The sequence below is a fragment of the Macrosteles quadrilineatus genome, unplaced genomic scaffold, assembly GCF_028750875.1.
Source record: "Macrosteles quadrilineatus isolate MER2022 unplaced genomic scaffold, UCM_ALF_1.0 Scaffold_1__1_contigs__length_201487025, whole genome shotgun sequence".
NCBI lineage: Eukaryota > Metazoa > Arthropoda > Insecta > Hemiptera > Cicadellidae > Macrosteles > Macrosteles quadrilineatus.
In genome coordinates this window covers 114,709,251-114,731,776 of record NW_026542594.1, presented here as the reverse complement: position 1 = coordinate 114,731,776, position 22,526 = coordinate 114,709,251, and the positions used below count along the sequence as shown (strand labels likewise).

General features: G+C 34.0%; 1 protein-coding gene across 1 annotated transcript in view; it reads right to left on the bottom strand.

The window, feature by feature from the left end:
• Window positions 1-14,584: 14,584 nt before the first annotated feature.
• The window catches only part of LOC128983583 (uncharacterized), a 28,548-nt gene continuing 20,606 nt past the window's right edge, over window positions 14,585-22,526 (bottom strand). Inside the window, exons 6-8 of the mRNA XM_054402920.1 lie at window positions 19,916-20,130; window positions 17,541-18,197; window positions 14,585-14,941 (exon numbers count right to left, since the gene is read on the bottom strand). Of these exons, the coding sequence (XP_054258895.1) occupies window positions 14,807-14,941; window positions 17,541-18,197; window positions 19,916-20,130 (1,007 nt within the window). The 3' untranslated portion in view covers window positions 14,585-14,806. The remainder of the gene's footprint in view (window positions 14,942-17,540; window positions 18,198-19,915; window positions 20,131-22,526) is intronic.

Sequence of the window (22,526 nt, the reverse complement as noted above, 5' to 3'; positions counted from 1 at the left end):
ATATTGTGCAATTTAATAAGACTTAAGGCCTTTATCATCGTCGATATTCCCATTATAAAAACTATTATGTGAAGTCGTCCTTTATACTTTTAAAATTTGAGAAATAAAAAACCCAAGATGAAAAATAGTTATAATAATACTAGGAATATCTATTAATTTATGATTTTTATAATTTTGCTAGTCATTAGGAAATATTGATTTGCTTGGCACCAACAATAGTAGGCTATATTGTTTAGATCGTGGCCAAATTGAAATAATTTAACAACTCTGCTGCTAAAGTGTAGTCAAATACACTGAGGTTATAGTCAATGTTGTTTTTGAATAATTAATGACCCTTTCCTTTTACAAACCACTTTCATCCTCTAAGGATGTAATTTATTTCCACACTTAAATATGCACCCTTCACGACCAAAGCGAGTTGAACATCAGACTTGGCAATTTGTTTTGCGTATTATAATTTTAAATTAATATGACCATATTAGTCTTATAGCGCAGGCCTAAACAAACCTTTACTGTTATAAATCACTGTTGGTGATCAAATGAAAATGATCAAAACTGGTATGCACAAATTACATGGTTAACGTTACTATATATTTCGTTCTAATCTTTCGGCAGATACCAATATACATCTAAATACAAGAATATATTGAGAATACAGACGTATTTTCTTTACATTATAAAAATGGTAAAACAATATGTATGTTTACTTAATAATTTGTTGAAATTCCATAACGTCAGCGGAAACTAAAAACAACCGACGCTCATGGGAGGAGATGATCCTGAAATTTTACTTCAGCTTATAATCTGTCAAACGCAGTGCATTATTAATATGAGTGTCAGCGCGGATGGATATCTCCCCAGGACGCTGATAATTGAGTTTTACCTGTTAACCAGTCCTCATCCCCCGTCCCCTCCATGTCACGTCAGAATTATAAACATGAAGCTCTGGACTGTCAACAGAACACATTCAGCCAATATAACGTGTACAGCCGAAATAGTAATACTATTAACAAACTTGTGAATGATGATATAACATGACATGGTTTTATGAACATAGATTAACACTTTGTATTTTGTATGATAATTATTTGTTAGGTGTCCCAATGTTCATCAGAATATGTTTCCTAGAAACGATGAAATCATTTTCATTAAATTACATAATACTTCAATCAGTTTTGTAAAGTTAAATAAATGTGATAAAAGAAGATCAAAAATTTGTAAATTTATATAAGTTATATAAGTAATAACAGTTTTATATTCAATACTTTATTCCATTACAATAAAACTACTACGTTATATAATTTGTAATTTAATTAATTACATTATTTTTCGAAATTTGTATAGCACAATGATTCCAGTTTTTTTTTTTTTTTTTTTTTTTTTTTGTAAAATTAATTTATTTTAAAACTACATTGTATTTTAAGCTAAAATGTAATTCCATATTTCCCCTATTTCCATCTTGAATCCCCTAAATACCCTTTGCACTAAGCGTATGTCAAATGCTTGACTAACTAAAATTGAAGACTTGTGATAAGAAACATTTCAGGGTGAAACCACAAGTGGTAGCATAACTTGTTAAAGCCCAAGTTGAGTGTGTTTCGCTGACGGTAGCAGTTCTACGATCAACTCGGTGTTCAGCTAAGAGTACAAATACTTGTACCTCTGTTCTAAGTTGCACAAACGATCCCATTCAACAACACAAGCAGTTCAGCTCAAGTTTGTCAGCCACTCCGGCAAAATTTGCAAATTACGAAAGTTCTTGTCTAACTTTAAAGCCAAATACATTCAAAATACCTTTACACCACTAAGGGTATTAGGGGTTGTATTGTGTTTCTGTCTCTTTGATTGGGAAGTTTTTACTTTTTACTTAAGGTATGGGAATAAATAGGACATTCTAAGAATCATTACTGTTTTATACTGAATTAGGCTACTTTATTTGAGTGGCTTTAATTTATTTTAACTGGATTGAAACTAGTTTAGGCTATGGAACAAAATTTGTCCACTTTTGGGTAAAATATAAAAGTTAGGTCCTATAAAACCTAAATATTCTTGTAATAGCTAATTTTATTTACTTATTTGGTACCTACTATAATATATAACTTTATATATAATTTAGTTAATTTTTCTCATACGAATTATATAGAATCCTGCTATACAATTAAACCTATTCGTTTTCTCGCATTTGTGGAGTTAAGCTTTCATTATTTCCGTTTTGAACATTTGTATAAAACTAGCAACGCTCCAAAAATTAGTTTCTTCAAAAAAAAAAAAAAAAAAAAAAAAAAAAAAAAAAAAAAAAAAAAAAACTATATAAATATTCATAGAGAATGAGTAAATGTGTAATTGGAAACTCCCTTTTTACAACTGTCTAACTTTACATTTCAGTGAATTCGCTCTGGTTTATTTACAATGCACACGAAAAATTACAGCAACATACGAATGACAAACAAACTCCAAATCATTTAGCACTAGATCTATCGATGTAATAGGTTTGTTCCTGTGTTTGGAGATTTCTACAAGAAACTGTTATCCTAATATGTTTTTATCTTTCCCTTAGTGCCACATTGTGTATGCACCCTCCGGTGTTAATCTTGTAATGCTCGGGAAGCGCACCTGAGACTCTTGTGAGGTTAACACCCGGTCTTGTACGTGAGTCTGTACCTCATAGAGTTAATATCGTGTAACAACCAACAGCGTTCGAGTATTTGAAAATACTTCATTCCAAAATGAACAAGATAGGCTGACAAAATATGTAAAAATACTATTTGTAAGGACGGGCATTTTGAACGTTTAACAGTAACTACATCTTTTCATAGGTAAACTGCGTTCATGATAACCTGCACAAATTCATTACAAGGAATGAAGTGTGCAGTCATAATACAAGGTGGAAAAATAAGATCATTCCCTTCTGCAGGCTTAGTAAAACTTAGGATGCCATTTACAGTTATGACACTGAAGCTTTACAAAAAGCTCCCTGGTCAATCCAAACTTCTTGAAGACAACAAGATCGCTTAACACCTTAAGAGGAATATGAAAGAAGAGCCCTACTACAAGTTAAGTTAGTTTTTCGATGACGATTTCGGCGTCCCAAGACCATTGTCCACGGCAGCAGTGGGACTCGTATAACTTAACTCCGTCACGGAAGTCTGTAAATATTGTAAATATATACAAAATTATTCTTTTGACATTGCTTATCATTTGGTCTCAGGCAAAGGAGGACGTACTGAAATGGACATTAAAACTAGCAGCATGAAGAAATACAACTAATAATTAATCTGTAAAATACAGCATTGAGAAGTGTTAACGTTATATAAAGGCAGATAACATAGGTTTGTTTTTTATCATGTAAGCCAGATCTGAAGTTTTTTCTACAATTTATTAATATTAAGCTGTAAACTTTCAATGAAAATGCGAACTTTTATTGTTTTCTGTATAGTTTTCTTACTATATACCTATTTCTATCAAATAAGTTATAAAAACTTTAGTTTGGCTGGGATAGACTGTGGTAGACACAAAATTCCAGTTAAATAAATATTTTAGGACATTGCTCACCTTTTTGAAATAAGGAGAGCGCAAACCTTGTCAACACTAATCATATCACACAAACAGACATTTAAAATTAAAATTTTAAAAAATGAGTCGTGGTTAAGCGCTCACAACGTTTACGTGAGAAAAAGTACCTGGAAAATGTGATATTGGTGCGGCGAAACGTCGGAATTAGAGAACTTTAGTCCGTCATTTTATTTTTATTTTAAATGCGCGTTTGTGTGTGATATGAACTTTGTTGGTAAGGACTGCGTTCTCCTTATATAAAAATGTGAGTGATGGCCAAAATATTTATTTAACTGGATTAATTACCTCACCTAAAACCATGTCGTTTGAAAATAGAACACAAAACTTAGTTACCAGTTAAAAACCATTAGTTGATAAAAACGCCAAGTAATAAATATACAAATTCAAAGATGATAAGTGGAATTAAAAATTAAATATATTATCCCCATATAAATTATTGAAACACATACTCCGTAAATATTCTTAAATAACTAGTTGGCGAACCAGGCCATGGAATGAGTATTGAGTAGGTTGACTATTTCCCCAAAATTAGATCCATACACTGTTTATCCAAATAATAAGTCGTTTCAACATTTAATTAGCTTAAAAAGACAATTAATTGATTAAGTTTATTGTATAAAAGCAAAATGATTTTTTCGTGGCATCAAACATAGGTATTAATTTAGCAGCTACATTATTCAGGCTGTGTTATTTATTGTTAAACTATCGCACATTGTTCTAAATGAAAATTTCCTTTGAACTTAACGTTATTAAATTAACTTAATACATTATCATGGATTTGCTAATTGACTATGCATCAGTTAATGTGCAAAAATTAACCTTTATAATATGTAAAAATAAAATAAGAAATTCCCTACTGTTGCCTAGTCAAGAACCGTAGTACGGGGTAGTTATACAGATTGATAAGGTTCTGTATTCTAAAGATGGCTCGTTTGGGTGATGTAAAAGCCCATTGACTAGGGAGAGTGATCTACAGCCTACTTTATCTGCTTCAAGATCCAATCTTCATGATGTTCAGAGTTTCTGGCTTGTGATTTAGCAACTGCGTTCGTACATTCGAGTAATATATGTTAGACTTAGACGATATTATGCATATACATTATATGAGCAAGAATATTACGTGAACTATGTATAACAATATCCCTTATAAATCACAGTGTTTAATGGCCCATCATTATTTGATCAATCTCAAAAACATATCAAATGTGATATATTAATTAACAAGTTTTTGAAACCAATTGTCAAAATTACTAGAAAGTCGTTAATTTATAAACATGAATTTTAATAGTTTTGATAAATTATCAGATAGTATGAATAATTTAGCCACAGATATATATCGTAGATAAAGCGTTATACATTTTGAATGAATTATTGTAATGTATTTTATGGCGTTTTGTACTGCGATAGTTGTTTTTACTGCGTAATGTTAACATGACTCATATCTGAAGTCTATCTTCTGATAAACTTTTAGTAATCAAAGCTAATATTATACAACAGATTAGAATTTAACCTCTCACTGAGGTTTTTTTAAGCCTTGTTGCTCTTTGTTTAGTATACTAATACAGCATAAACACCTTGTAAGCCCACACACACTGCTAGTGTGATATGTTCGTACAACAGTGTTATCGTAAGCCGCCAGACTCCCTTCATTGTACTATCACGTCTCTCCCCGATCTTGTTTACATACACGTTTATCGCTTATGCAGAAGCTATTTAAGTAATGTACGGTATGGCTGCATGGTTTTTAAGTTTCAATAAATATTGGTTTATCGTTTCATCTCGGTTAGGCTGCTTAGTCAAACAGATAGATGCTAATATATATAATTGTCTGCTTCCTGATTTTAATATAGGGTGAATGAACGGTGGATGACCGTTTAAGGTTGAGTTTCCCCTTTAATCCGTCATGGGAAAATATGCTATTAAGTTAAAGAATAGTTTAAACTTCTTGTCCGTTAAACACAACGCTACGCATTCGTTCGGTTTTAATACTTTTACTCTACCATAGGTTGTAGGACCTGAAGTGATGTATACCTACATACTTTTCATAATATCTCCCATCTAACCAATGCTATAATAGAAAGCAAGAGGATTTAATAGGAAAACTTCTCAACGTGGACTGTGTGTGTAAATCAAGATTTTTCTGGCCATGTATTTCTTAACTTAGAATTTACTTAAACTTAATTTACTCGAGTACAACTGAATACTCAACACTTCTGCTGTAGTGAAGTAACAGATTTTTAACCGACGATACAATAAGCATACAAAAATGGTGAAAGCATAGAAAAATGACACTATAAGTTTATTGCTACAACTAATAACAATAACAATCATTCCCCAAAGTAATGGTGACAAGACAACATATTTTTTATTTAAATTGATATTCGTATGATTCCAGAATGAAAACAAAAGCATAGCAAATTTAGGAAAGTTTGACGAGGCGGAACGTGAATCTGCAGGGCATGAAATTGCACTCAGTTGAGCTATCAACCCCTCCCCCCTCCCCCTGGCGGCTCATGCCTATCTGACCTTACCTGAGATAGTAATTATGTCCCTGTAGCATATAGGTGGGTCCCACCGTTACAGAGATGTCTCAATCTTCTAACTTGATAACAATTCACCCCGTCATCCCCCTGCAACAAATACCTAGGTACCTTACATCAAGCCCTCAACTTCGACATTATTCTTTGTTCAATTACTTGGCTGGTCCTCGTGTGTACATCTCACACTCAAGAAGTAAAATATTTTTTTTTTAAATCTTTGTTAAACCCTCCCTAATTTTTATCGTAGTTAATATCCAACCGTTAATAGTCGACACTGTTTATCTTATTAAATAAAGCCATATAAAGAAACAATGAACGCCATGGGGTGTGTTGACTACATGCCATCATTGCGTGTAAAATGATTATGTCTTTACAAGTAGCCTAGTGTATCCAGATAGCCGTGGTGACCCGACAATTTCTTTCTCGTACGTTTTTTACACCCTAACCACTTATTTACCGCCTTTGTTCGTATTTTCAGACGTAATTCTATTTCTAGCACTCAAATATGCACCCTCAAGCTTTAGAGGGTTTTTAGAGACAGCTTGCGTTCCTTCAAAACCTTCATACGTACAGATTTTCAGCACTCAGTCTGCAATAGCTGATACAATGCGTAGATTTGTACATTAAATTATGTTAGGTGCTTAAAACTAAAATATTTCTATTATTGCACATAATTGATGGATTGTAATAAATTACCGATACAACAGTATTTACGGGTCTTACAGAACCTAATTAATTGATGAGATGCATTTTGTAACAGTAAACATTAATTTATGTGTATTAAAATGATAGCCACAGTTTACAAACATCCAAACATCCATCCTGGTTGAATAGTACGGTAGTACACGTACCATAAATTTAAATTATTTATCACATTCATATTATTGTTCTTAATAGATAACGAGGCAATCTTAAATGGAATTACAGAATTAACGTATAGCATCCACTATAATCTAAATTTTATAAAAGCCTTGTAGATAATGCAGCTGAACTTCTCATAAAAGGACTTTGCCGGAGGCAACAACTTTGTCAGAGTGGTTTCCCGTGGAGAACGTTTAGTAAAAGAGAAAAGCTTTTAAGAAAAGGTTCTAAACTGAGTTAAGTTCCTCGACATAATGTTTACAAGGCAAGGCGCATTAGAGTCATAAACAAAAAGTGTCAAGAGCTAAATTTGTTCTGACAACATGCTCCTTGCAATTACAGAATACTTTCAGATTTGTTTGAGTTGAATGGCATTATTGTTTACACGAGTGTAAATCACATAAGAATCATTAATTGAGTGTTTTTATTGTTCAATATTATCCTTAGGACACGAAGTAACTGCGTGAAGGATGCGTGAAAAGCAGAACTAGATGCCTTGCGCACTTTATTCAGTAACGTAAGCTATGGATCAGTTGGATGCTACGCCACTGGACTAGGAGAGTAGAGGGCAATACTTCTGCCATAGGAGTAGACTTTGGCTACTCAAATAAGTATGTCTACTAGTCCTTTAATCTATGCTTCTGCTCAGGAGACTTGGGCTCGAATCCCTCCAAATACCAATACATGTGTCACAGTAATTTCTTGATCCGATTGTTTAAGGCCCAACCTTAGGGTGTGTGTCCACCCATCACTAATTCTAAACCTCAAGGTGTGAGCACACATATCGAGAAGACCAACCTTAAGGTGTAAGTCCACCTATCAAGAAGAGTCTTAGGTTTAGATCAATTAGACTCTTCTTGATAGGTGGACTTGACCAACAGGTGTGTGAAATAGGATAGGCGATGAGAACTTTCCCAGTATTAGAGGTCTCCAACCATTAAAATCCATAACATGATAAAATATTATGCATCTAAATGAAAATTATGTTTATGGCTGGAAATTATTTACTTGTACCTAAAGATTTGATGTATTTATAACGTAACTAGCTGTGTACCCGTTCTACGCACGGGGATCTTATAATATTCAGTTGAAACCTTCTTATATAACGAACAGCAGTTGGTTTGCATATTTTAAGATATGCTGGCCAAACTATTATACATAGCTTCATTTTATGTTGTTTTTTGTTGTTCCGGATCGGTATGACAATCAATAAAAGGTTAAATTACCTCTGTGTCTGCCGGTCGATCCTATAACGGTAGGCTTACTTTTATTTTTACTATCTGATCTCGTTTGCATGGCTCAATCACGTCCTGGTTGAAGTTCGTTCGCTACGCTCACTCACCTGTATGTTGGAGCTCGTTCGCTGCGCTCACTTTCCTTCAGGTTAGCTCGTTCGCTACGCTCACTTGCCTTCAGGTTAGCTCGTTCGCTACGCTCACTCGCCTCCAGGTTGCAAATTAGCTGTTGTCATAAATGTAAAAGAAATAATAGTGCTAGTGCTGCACCCTGTTGGTAATCCTTGTAACTTTAATGCTATTGAACATCACAGAACAGAACCAACTTGTTTAATTGAAACAGCTGTTAAGATTCAATAATTTCATTTCTCATAAGGTTAACATGGGCTTCCAGAAATTCCACGTCAAAAATCGACAAAAACTTGATTTTCAAGGGTTTACTGTTAAATATCTAACTGTCTCATATTCGATGAAATACGTCTAAAACCATCTCATATATGTATAGTATTTGGAAAATAAGTTTCAGGCGGGACAGTGCTATAGTTATTGAGGAGTAGTTGTAATAAAGTGCGTATTTTAGCGTTACCAAGAGAATGACAGATAGACAGACAGACAGACAGACAGACAGACAGACAGAAATTGAGATAAGGTTTGATTCGGTTTCTCTGACCTATGAAATGTAAAAATAACCAAAAAGTTCATTATTCTAAGCAATGTACAGACAAAACTCTAATTTTATTTATATAGATTATTCAAGCGTTTGCATATTAAAAAATGTAAACCTCTATAGTGTGCATATTCGTTTCTACCAACAAACAAGACTTTGGTAACAGCGTACATGCTTCCATTTCCTGATTCTGGGTATTTACCACAGTATCGAGATATACGTATCGTTTGTGTCCAAAACCAACAGTTAAACTCCCAAATAAATATTTTAGGGCTGAACTGACAATTTGGTTGAAAAAAGTACTGTAGTAATAACATAATACAGTTACGTAGACTTACGAAACGTTGGTGACAAGACGTGTAATGTATGGGGGGGGGGTCCGAGGGGGGCAGATAACATTGTGTAGTGTGAAATACAGGGGGTGGAAGGGGGTACTGATAAACGTCCACTGTACACTGTCCTTGGGGTGCAACCGACCTTATAAATGTGTAATATCGTAATAAGTCATCAAGCCCTTCATATACGGAGAAACATTCAACATATATTTTAAGAATAACCATGTGGTCTATTATATAATAACGCCTACCAGAAGTGCAAAACCACAAAAACTTTATTTTCATGAGATGGGCAGGATTAAAGTCTTTAATCTTCTCAGTAATAACTAACCTCCTCTTTGAGAGTAAAGGCCTAACACCTGGGTCGCTTAATACTATTCTTTACATAAACGATTCGTGAGATATAGTTTACACAATATGGATAAACTAACCGGGTTACTATTTGGTTTTTATTTATGTGGAATTATTTACCATGTAATTCTGTTTTTATTTTTTAAGGAATTTAACCACTGTATTATGCATTATTATGACAAAGACTATACTAAACCAACGAATCTATAAACATTTAACTTTCTCAAGAACATTCCTGAATATATTTCGAAACACAATAAGATGTTCAAAGTCCTTGCAGCCACAATGCGATTATAAAAAGCCGATTGAAGTGGAACGATGATGAATTTAGAATCTCGTTAAGTCTTCCTGCGGGCGAACTTGTACTTTCTGTCTCTTTCTTTCCACAGTTTAACATAGGCCTAATTATTGCCTTATCGTTAATAGTTATTAATTTATTGATGTATTATCGTCGTTCATGCGGTTTTATAGGCTTGAACTGCATACTTTTCATATTTAGAATGTGTAATGAAATGTAAATTTTACGATAGTAAATTTGTATGTTTTATCAGACTCAGTTTAGCGTTTGTACCTTTTGACTTGACAGCGGGTTAACAATGACTCCTTAAAATTATGACATTGAAGCTGTGTATCTCTACCAAAAAAGTGTGTAAAAATGGCCATATCTAAAAGAGAAAAACACTACCGTAGCCTATCGGATTTTTAATAAAACTTCATAGATTTATTTAGAAATCAAATAACCACCTTTTTATACTATTTAGTTTAGAAAAAATAAACTCACATCGAAAAAATTAAAAGTTACGAGTGAGTGATTGTGCCTGATATCACACACGTTGATAATTTAACTGCATAACTGCCTTAAATATTATTCAACAATTATATGAACTTGACATATATAAATGTCACAACGTTATCTTCACTCTCCACGCCTCCTTTATTTGTAATGTCATAGGCCCAACACTGTATTCCCCGTGGACCCTCCTCATACATATGCAGGACACTGACACGCGGCTGTCTTTCACTACTTAACACGGAATATTCAATAATATCACAAATCTGCAGACTACACATATCGAAATAAAAATAATGGCTAAGAAACAAGGCCATTGATGATTCCAAATAGCTTAGTAATACTGACGAAAAATTACATTTTGAGAAAATTATATTATCAAATTTCCCATTATGGTGAATAAGCTATCGTATTACTTAGGTCTCATAGGTAAGACCTAGAAGACCCGGAACAGATTTTTTTCGTTTTGAGATTAATTTTTTTGTTAAGGTTTATATGTACATATGAGAATATGTATTGTATATCTAACTGTATATTACTATATATTCATTTCAATAACAGGCTATCTCGAGGAAAAATCATACGAGTTTGAATGACTATGAATTAAAACGAAGTTTTATATGCTAAAAATAGGGGTTTCCCATTTTGACCTTCAAAATATCAAGCTTTGCACTTCTTCTTTCTGAACCAATTCGTAGAGCTTAAAATGAAAATAATTTATTTTTCTTATAAACAATGCTGTGTGCGCTTCGATGGTTGTGGAGAAAATAAAAAAACGGAAAATATTATTTAAAATTCACATTTGATTATTATTATGAAGAATAAGTGAGGCGTTGTAATTTGCTTGTTTACGGATACATTTTGATAAAATATGATAATTTTTTTTACAAATTGACAAGATTTCACTTTTTAGCAACCAACCTAAGTATTCATTAAAAATAATTTGGTTTGGATAGAAAATAAATCTAACACTTCAAAGGAAATATATCATTCAAAAACCAATCAGGCAAATGAAAATTTGCTCAGTCTATAGATTTTCTGTGGCGGAGGTTATTCCTAGACCCATCAAACTGCTATGAAAACATATCTAACTTAATATATAGCCTATAACAGTTTATTTTTAAAGGGTTAGTTGGCAAACACTAGGTAAATTTCAATACTGCCATCCTAATCAAGCTTACTCCACTATTCCGATGTGTTACACTTGAATTATGTCTGAAATTCACAAAACATTTTGTAACAAATCAGAAGGTCTTCAGCCATTGGACGTAATCAAGACCAGAATCCAACCAAACAATTCCCCACTTTACACAGAACTTTCAACATCCCTACAACCAATACAACCCTAACTCATTGAGCTTCGTTTAACTTATCCAATTCTCTCCGAAATATCTCCTTTTATCTCCTAAGGCTGATCCAGCTCCTCCCCAGCTTTAAAGTGGGGTCTGCTAACGGCATATTGCCTATTGGCTAATAGGATCAAGTTTACTGAAGGACGATCGGCGAAAAGAATGCCAATTTCGTTAGACAAAAGAAAGATTTATAGCCTAACGCTAATGTTTTCCACTATAAATAATTACTAACACTGTAAATAATAACTGTTATTTACGCTGGTAAAAAAACTGTTAGTCCCTAAAAATAGCGTTACAGTAATTGTGCGAATAAATATTGCTTCCACCAAATCTTAAGTCATCCTCATGGAAAATTTATTATCAGGCACAAATTTAGTTTAAAATATTTTACCAGCTATTAAATAGCCCATAGAGCTAATGGCAACAACTAAGGGACCTACAGTTTATAGTGGAATCCCGAACCACATTTTTGCCTTTGGTATTAACGAATTAGTCTAATTATCAGGATAGTACTGCGGATATTCGTAGTACTCACTATGCTCACTAGTGCGGTCGTTAATCCACACCAGGGAGTATCGTATCCACAGTGCATGCCTATAAATATCCACAATTCGTGACCTCTTAGTAGCTGGTTTACAGGTCATAAGCTATAGTATTTTCTCGTTTCAGATTTTACAAAAGGATTAGAGTGTACTTACTCTGTTTAAGGTCCAGTAGAAAACCTGTGTGTTTCTATCAGAATATTTAGATAGTAACCAGTACCGGTAAATGATTTTGAAAGTATGCTTTTTTAGTTCATAACAGTTGATTTGAATTGTTTGCTTTTGTCACCATTTACAAGATCAATATTAATTTCTGTTTTAATGTTGTTGCTAGGCTAACATTTTAATTTTGGTACTTAAGGATTGCTGAGTATTTATTCATTTAAGAGAAATTTATTATTAAACACTCTACTTAATTTTGAACACCAATATACCTATTTACACCGAAGGTACCATTTTACAAATGTACTAACATTTTCTTGTGTCTTGTGTAATGGCATTGTAAGTTATAATTTTCCATTTAGTTGTGCATATGTAGCCTACTTGTAACCAAGCTATTTAAATATACAGGGTGTCCGGTCAAAAGTATTAAATAAACATTATCTGTTAAACTAAATAACCTGATTGAATTATTCCTATTTGAGGTTCCCAACTCAAACCTAAGAGGATAAAAGATAAAATTAAAAATTGTTTAATAATGATAGTTGTTATGAAAAAACATATATTTCTGTGTAAGAATGACCTTTATTGTTAAAATAAATATAATTTTAAGATCCTCAAAAATTTACAATAAGAATAAGAATACTACTTAAACATTTGGGTGTTGGATGAAATTCTACTAAAATTTCATTGCAAAAGTTAAAATTTTTAACAAAGACAAAAATCCAGTCAATACTGTATTTTTAGCCTTTATTTCTAGGTTGCAAAAGCGCTGATGCCGCTGAAGGTATCAAATATTATAAAAAACTTCCTCATCAAATATAACAAGCTTTAAAATTATGTATCTTTAAAAAGTGTCACATCGCAAGATCAAATGCATGCATCATTGTGAAAAAACATGGTCTTGCCAAAAAAAGATAATTTGAAAGATAAGAGATTTAACTATTTTAAGGATGAAACTGATATTTATGTTTTTCTGATATGTTGGTAACTATCGGCGTAAAAATAGTTACAAAAATATAGACATCCTTTTTTACTCCTTGGAAAAATGAAAAAGCTATTTTACAGCAAATTTTCCTATAGGGAAGAAGCTATTACCCTAGGTGGCACGGAAAGACATGAACCTGAAACCGATTTATTTTTTTCTTTCTCCCCTTGTTTTTGTAAGAATTTTAGAGTTTGAGTTTTGAGGGGGGCCCAAAAAAGTGGGTTTTGAAGTGATGCTGTGTGTGTCTGTCTGTATGTGTACAGAGCTACACCACACCTGGAGTCTGATTGAGATGACATTTATTAGTATGCAGGTACTAATCCATGGTCTCTCCAGGGATTATTTAATTATTTGAAATTTTGATTTTTAATGGTGATTTCCTCATAAAACATTGGAAAAATCAAATTCCTTTGAAGATGGCCCGAACGATTTTGATAAAAAAATTTGTATGTAGTACTTAAAATTCTGAAAAAATTTTACAACTCTTGTTGCTAGTTCAAATTACTTCCAAAAAAACCATCAAATAACGGAAAATAGTTTTTTTAAGCAGGTTTTGATTAAAATTAGTATTTTATGGTCCTTACAGTTCTAAACAAAATACAGTAGTGTGACCCTTAATTCATTGCTGTAAAAATTATGTTTTAAAATTAAATAAAACTGTTGTGATCTTCCTTATAAAATACTGTATCATCAAAACCGACTCGAAAAAGAAAACCCAATATTTTTTAAATATGTAGATTCAAAATGTTAATACTTCAATAAATAATGGTTTAACCAAGTGTAAAACAAAGTTTTTTTGCCTTCAGTTAAGGAGTAAAATGAACTTCACAAAATTAAAATCGGACCACTCGGTACGGAGATACGTATAAGCAAATAATCTAGCGATTTGGCGGTCATTTTCCAATATGGCAGCCAAACGACCATGATCTGGACCACATGACCAGTTGTTTTTTTTAGCTCCCATAGGTGGTTAAACAAACCCCCCCAACAAAACTCAGGGGACATATAAGTGCACACAGGACATGGCATAGCGCCTAGACTACAAGAACACAAACATTTTTTGTGTCAAATGTAAACCTTTATATTCCATCATTTGATTAGTCAATAAACCATAAGAAATAAAATCATTAAACAAATTCAGGTACAAAATTGATCCAAGAAAGAGAGTATCAGTAATTTTTATAAGCTTTATTTAACAATTCTTAAAAATTATTGTCTATTTTGTAAAAGCTTTGTTGTATCACAATAATTATGTATAAAAGAGAAAAGTTATGATAGAAGTAATTAAAGCAGAAAATTATATAGCTATACAATAATATAAAGAGGTAAATATAATGTAATCTATGATTAATATTTTCAAGACTTGTGAAGAAATCCACGGAAGTGTCCAAGGTATGTATGATTGGGCAGGTATCAGGGTGAGTCTTCTTTCACACGTTGTCTCATACGTAGACTCTCCTCATGCAGTTGTCTGCGGAATGTCCCCAGCTGTGTAAGGATGTGAGCATTGTGCTTGGTGTTGGAACTGCCTTGCTCAACATAAGGCACCTACAAACATAGACGTAAGCATTATTGGGCAGACAGCAAAAGAAACAAAATCCAAATTGTTTATTCTGTGAAACAGAATAGTTTATACCCTTTGCAAGCTTAGCAGGGCTGTGCGAATAGTTCGAAAAACGAATCGAATCCGAATCTTTTTAGAGATTCGATTCGGATTCGAGAACGAATCTACTGTTTCTAACTGGATTCGGATTCGGAATCGATATTCGAATTTACTGGTAAGAGATCCGGGTTCGGATTCGATATTCGAATTTCTTGGAAATAGATCCGAGTTGGGATTCGATATTCAAATTTACTAGATTCTGATTGAATATAATTTTCAATATAATTTTTTAGACACTAAAAAACTACTTGTGCACTCCGATTTGCTGTTGACTGGTTCATGTTAGGAACCTGACCAACTTGGTGTTAGGTTTTAGGCACATTAGTGTAGGTCGCATTTGAACCCTATCTTGGCTATCAGTAAACTTAACCTCACAGTGTTAGTTGTTACTTGTAATAGTAATGCAGACATAGGCTTGTGTGGAGGATTAACACCGAGGTGTATAATAGGCTGGGCCTATGTTTTAGACTACACAAATTGGTAGTCCATCACTTTTAGCGAGTAACTTAGGCCTAGGTGGTATGCCTTACTTATGCCCAATTTTTTAGTTTCAAAACTTCAAATAGGTAGGCCTAAATTTTATAACTTTTTTATTTGGCCCATTTCAAGAATTTTTTTAAGCAATTCCCTAAGTTATTTCAGCCCCAGAAAATATGGTCTAAAAATGTGAAAATTGGTACTGCTGACTTTCCTCGGATTTGGATTCGACTCTGAACAGGTTTAAATATTCGGATTCGATAACAGCTTTAAATTTCAGATTCGGATTCGATCCAGGTTCGATAATGGCTGTAAATTTGAGATTCGGATTCGACCCAGATTCGACTCGGGATTAATTAAAATATTCGGATTCGATCCGGATTCGATAAAATCTCTACAGCTATGATTCGGATTCGGATTCGAACCAAAATTTCTGGATTCGCACAGCCCTGAAGCTTAGGTGTTTGATACACAGATTGCAGTGCAATAGCATCTCTAGCTGCTAAAAATTTACACTTACAATTTAGAATTTATTTTAGATAGTGCCTGCTATATATAATTTTGATTTGATATGTATGACAAAAAAAGCTTTCTGTAAATAAAGATAAAAATTCACCACCTCTGTGGCAGCACTTTTGTGTACTGTTTTGACCAATGGGAGTTATTTATTTTTCAAAACGGTTCCATTGGTTTTATTTACAGAATCAAAAATGATGTGCTGATATCTAAAGCAGATTCTTGGTTCTACCGCTTCATAGTGAAAGGGTGAATTTACAAGAAGTGTGAAGACCGACAAAGGTGGTGCAGAAGTGTCTCTAAATGGATACATCAATCTTCCATTGGGTGCTAAATTACTTGTATTTTAAATTTACTTACACTAAAGGAGGGACTAACCTAAAACATAAATCCACAGAAGCATTGGGAAAGTGACCACACCATAGCATACACAAGCAACAATTGCAATCACGGCACCATCGTAATCATCTCCCAAGAAGAGAGAACATCTGTGATCGTCTCCGCGACCGTTTTCTAAAATCTAAATTGTGATTTTCTCACTTGGGAGAACCAACAGAAAATTTACAATAAGTTTGCTCTTGGTCGAGGGCTATCAGGAGCAATTATTTTAAATTTCACAGTATTTTTATAGAATTTCCATACGATTCAGGATCTTTTTCTTGGTCATCAAAATGTATGTACAAATCATGATTTCCTGACCTGGATACTCCTACTAACAATATGTTCATTTCATTACATACTTCAATATTTGCAAAAGCTATATAACCTACTGTTATTTCAGTGCCAGTTTTTCATTTGTTCTGATTTTGGATTAGCCTATGAAATGGGAATGGCCTAAATTTTCTACCTGGAATCACCAGCTAATAGTTTATAAATTCTAATAAAAAATAAACCCATAAATTATGAAAGTATATGGCTGTACGCACATATTTTTCAGCTTGAATGAGTAAAACAAAAAATGTCAATGTTTAAATTTAGTCTTGAAGAATGAATACAATCATTACCTCCTCTAATACAGGGCCACAGGGTTGGTTTGTGGCTACGTATCATAGTCATGCCTATTACCATGGTAACAAGAGTCATAACAAAAGTGTAAAAACATTTAAACATTGCCTATAATCTTCATTATAAATTAGTGCAACAGCTGTTTCGGTTTACCAAGACAGCAGTGTTGCCACTTTGGTCTCGCCGTGGCCTTGTATTAGATGATACAATTATTTAGGTACCAAACCAATGCTACTTATACCAGGAACAGGATCCAACAGTTGATTTTTGCAAGGGTGGTACTGACAGATCACTAGTACAAAGTTTAACTTATAATTTGTGCAAGGATGTTAAGGAGTATTCAATTTGTTGTGACAGACACTGTCAATAATATACTCGCAATACTTTGCACAGCAATTTTATCATAACGCATCTGCCATGGTAAGCACCTGTATATAGTATTTATTTTACAAAATGGCTATTTTCTTATCTGCTTAGTGTCATTACCTTCCACTTATCTTCCAGTATGTCAGTGTTGATTCTTGGTGACTGGAAGGAAGCACTAAATGGAGGAATGGTGGCATGAAGCAGAGGTTGGGAGACGGGAGGAAGAACTCGGGATTCTGATATCAGAGGCTGTTTTAAAATATTATCTACTTCTTTTAACCTTTCTCTTGCTGTGCTAGAGGAATAAGGTGTATTGGCATTTGCTCTTGGAGAGGTCTTTGGAGTTGTATTAAACACTGCTTTTTGAGCTAGAATATCCACTTCCTTACTTTTGTGCACTGATATTGGGGGAGATATGGCAGCACTCATAGAAGACTGTTTTGTTTTGAGAGGAGGTGAAATTCTGTCAGAAACTAAAGGTAGAGAAGAAAGAAGGTCAGTTTCAGGCTTAAGAAGAGGTTGTCTCAGTTCCTGGTGAACAGTAGACAAAGCTGATGCTGCAGATTGGTCAGGTAGGGATCGGCTGTAATGTCTTCTTGAGGAACATGTGCGTGAAGGTTTAGTTAAGTCAGATTGGGTGCCCTTTTCATGTTGCTTACAAACGTAATTTGGCAATTCTGCATCTTTAACCAACCGTTTCTTCATGGCTTTGCTCTCTTTTGCTTTTTGGTGTTCACTGGCTAGTTTTTCTCTCAGAACATCTTCCTGTTCCCTTTTCTGGAAAAATAATATTATTAACATATTTTTACTTCAGATGGTAAATTTAAATTCTTTTAATTATTTGCTCTGAGTATATTCAAAAGCATGTTGTATAAGTTACATACGTAGAATGGTCAAAGCAATTGTTTTGTAATTTCTGCATTTGTTCTACATTTACAAGAACAAGAATGAAGTTATAGTCATATTTATACAAGGTGTTCCAAAAAGGTGGGGACATAATTTAAGTATTGATTTCTTGGGTCAAAATAAATAGAAATTCAAGAATAACATTTTTCCAAAATCGCTTCATTAGCCAGATATCCACCATTTTCTATTATTTACACAAACATTTTTATCTTGGAATTTTTTCAACCGATCTTTATGAAACTTGGTATGTATGTTAAGGTAAAAGAGACCCATGTTAGAAAAAAATCACAAAAACTCATTAAAACCGACTGTTTACTGTGATATTCGACTTAAATTTAGGAGAGCGTTGTATTAAGACTCGTGATCACTGGTCTCAAATCTTTCCCACGAGAACAGACGTTTCAGTACTGCCCACCTCCTGCCGATCTAGTCCGGTTAAACTAATGTGCTGATAAAAATTGTCTGGTTAAAGAGATATCATTTCCGCTGATTGTAGTCCGGTTAAACCGATGTCCGGTTAAAAGGTGTCCGGATAAGAGGGAGTCTACTGTATCAACCTTAAATACTGTATATAATACATTGTTTTGAATGATCAAAAAACAAAGAGTTTGTCTTTACTTTAATATTAAAGAAAAAAAAATAGTTTGAGTTTGCATTGGTTTTATACAAATTCAAAACCCTCCAAAAGTGCCATTTAATTCTATCATCCTCTCCACAAGCTTGAGGATCGGTATAGTTAGCCCGAATATATTGCTTTGTTTTGCATGGTGAATATATAATCTAGTTGCAGTATTACCATTGACTTAACTGACACAAGTGCAGACTTCTCATTACATTGTAAAATCTAAAGATTGTTTTTCATATCTAGTTCATGTTGGTGACAGTAGGTTCATGTGTCGACAAAATTTTGTTTATATTATTTTATGATTTGTGTTTTAATTTCTTAAATATAACCAGGGGACGAGCTATTGTTTTCGATTAGGCCTAAATCGTTTTATTTGGTAAAACGTAGTTTAAAATAACTGGAATAACAAGAATTGTCTTAAACTGATTTATAAGTATGACAAATCTACTAAGGGGGATGTTTAATCTATGGTATATTGGAGTTTATATTTGGGCCTAAAATTTGAAGCAACTGCGGCGGCAGCAATGGTCATCATTTGTTGCAGGAACGCTCTGCGGGTTAGATGACTGGTTTTTATTTCAGTCCCACAAACCTAAGCTCACAATATGATACATTAAACTCCTAAATGTGTTTAAGACGGTATTTTATTAAGGCCTGAACCAAGTAAATTCTTTAAAAAGGTTGCAATGATTAACAAGGTAAGATTAAGGTTGTGGAATGTTGTTTAAGCAATTGACATAAAGGCCTGATACAGTTTTTAATAAAGGGTTGTAGGAAAGTAAATTTAACTAGAATTAGGAATGGAAAAATTATTGGGCCTATGGGCGCCAAAACGCTACATTCACCCCTGGCTGTGGGGGAGATATTTCTACTTGCAGCTCAAAAAGTAATACTTACACAATAACAACATTTAATTTAGAAATTAATGTATATTAACTAGTATATTATTTGTACGAGAACATACCCTGATAGCAAGTTCTAGTCGATGGAGCCTTTCCTCTTCATATTGCCGTCTCATTTTCTCGATATCTTTTTGAATCTTAGCTTCAAATTTGGCTTCTTCTTCTAACTCTTTTTTCTTCATTTTCTCTTTTAATCTATTCTTTTCTTCTATCTGTTTTTGAAGTTCTTGTCGATACATGTATTCTCTAATTTCCTTTTCCGTCATGTTCTCCAAATCTATTTTAAAGTATAGGAACATACATAATAAATACTGTTAAATTAAGTTCCAATGAGTTATTTTTATTTTTTAATAACAAGAAATCTAAACATTTTAAACATTTAAAGCATTTACATACAGATAACCAAGATACATTTTTTACTTATTAGTAATTATTACAAGTGCCAAACACATTTTTGGGTTGTCAAAAAGGTCTCAACCGTGCATACTATTTTGAATACTTAATTTGATTTGGCCTAATCAATAAATTTGTTGCCTAGATTTGTTGATTTTTATAGTTATTATAAGCCTTAAAAAGTATTACGATCCAACTTGTCCACTTACTTAGCTTCAGATACATAATCATATTTATAAGATAATCTCATAGACCAGACAATTTTGAGTTATAAGAACATAGCTAATGACACTGTGTGATCGATCAATTGATCATAGCATGGTTTCACTTGTTTGATACTGGTACCAGCTGATTTCACATGTGTCATGGAAGATGTATTTGGAGACAGATATGGACCTGGACGTATAGAATTATGTCCACAGTTTGATCTTGCCTCAATCATTATGATGTCTTTAGTCAATTGACTGTTATAGCTGACTGTTTAATAGCTTCTGTTGTAACATACACAAGGGTTGTCCATAGCTTAAGATTTCCATCATTCTCCCTTCACAACAGAGTTAACTAGTTCAAATCTAACACTAACACCTTCATAACTTCCCCCTACAACTATTCAGGCGGTCTCAGCATTCTCATTCAGCATTCTCCAAACTCACTCCATTACGCACACTTTTTAACTTAATAAATGTCATAAACTTTTTTACTAAGACACCATCTTCTGTAGGTGATTTTAATGAGGATTGATCCCTTAGGCCCCTATTAGACTCGCCTGGCGACGTCGCCAGCGACCAAACTGGCTACTCAGCTTGTCAGGGGTCATTGATTCTTATGGATGTTATTACACGAGGGTAGCCAGCGACGCAGCCACACTTTGGCGACCGACTGGCTACCGAGCCCCGTCGCCACTGCGGTAGCCACTGGCTACCCATATTGGCGACGCTGCGTTGTAGCATATGAAGCTTATTACACTAGGTTGCCACTCGGTCAGTTCATATCACGGGGGTACCGGTACTTGCACACTGTTGTGTTGCGTTTTGTTGTGTTGTGAGTGGGTGAATTGTTCACTTCAGTTGATAAAATTTCTACTTCTGATTCAGTCGAAGGGATACGCAAAGATATGAAGAAAAAAGAAGAACTTCCGAAAGGCGAACAAAAGAAAGAAGCAAATAAAAAGCAAGAAGAGCTCATGAAAAAGTGTCAGAAGATGGCCGACACAAAGTTAAACACAGAAGACTTTATTAGTGAAATCGAAAAACACCCTTATATTTGGAACTGTGCTGTAGAGGAGTATAGCAACAAACATGTGAAATTGAGGTGTAATACATCTTAGGGTGTAGTACATCGCCTCGGGTGTAATACATCTTCTCATTGCAGTATCAGTTCCAGTTATATCATCCTTTATGAGACCTAACAACTTGAAGAAACTGGATTGTGACATACGATTAATTGAAAAATGTTGTATTGTCCGCACAGAGCTCATCAAAAAGGGTGTAATATAACCCTTTCGATTCCCTTGCACTAAGCATTGGATGAACGTATATTTTTCTATTCCTTTGCCTCCTTTTCTTCAGAAGTAACAGAAGGAGAAGATACTTATAATCACTCATTATTCACTGTAAACATACCGCTCATAACAAGTACAAGACAAGCACTCACAATAAAATGAGAACGGCGGTAAAATTCTAGCTACTCAACTGGCTACTAGGTTTGGTGGCCAGTGCGTCGCCAGCTACTCGTAGCCAGGCTACCTCGTCTAATAGGGGCCTTAAACGATTTTAACTTGGCACGAGGGTTGATTTTCCCTGTCAACATTGCTTATGCATACAGGTGAATACCAGTCAGGACAGTAGTGGGGGAAGTAGAGAACATGTCACTAGTGCTAGATCTAAACTACCTACCTTTACTCTGTTATGACAGAAGCTTGTTTGAGACCATAATTTACGCTCGTATGTATCCCTCATATTTATATAGCCTGAGGGTTTTATAATTGTTAAACACATTACTTCAGGCTAATCCTAGAGGGATGTATCATTATTACTTGGATAAAATCCATTGGTGATTGGTGAGATTTGAACCCGAGTTCGTGGGGATCAAAGTTCCACGCTCTACCACTAGACCAACTAGCACACTCCCATATATTGACAATAACACAATATGTTCAACAGTTACAGCTAAGAATTCTTAGGAGATCTGTTAGAGTAGCATAGTACAGTCTAGAACCTCATTAAGAAGTGTCTCAAGGGGATTAGGGACACAGTCCTCCTTGTTACAGTAGACTCCCTC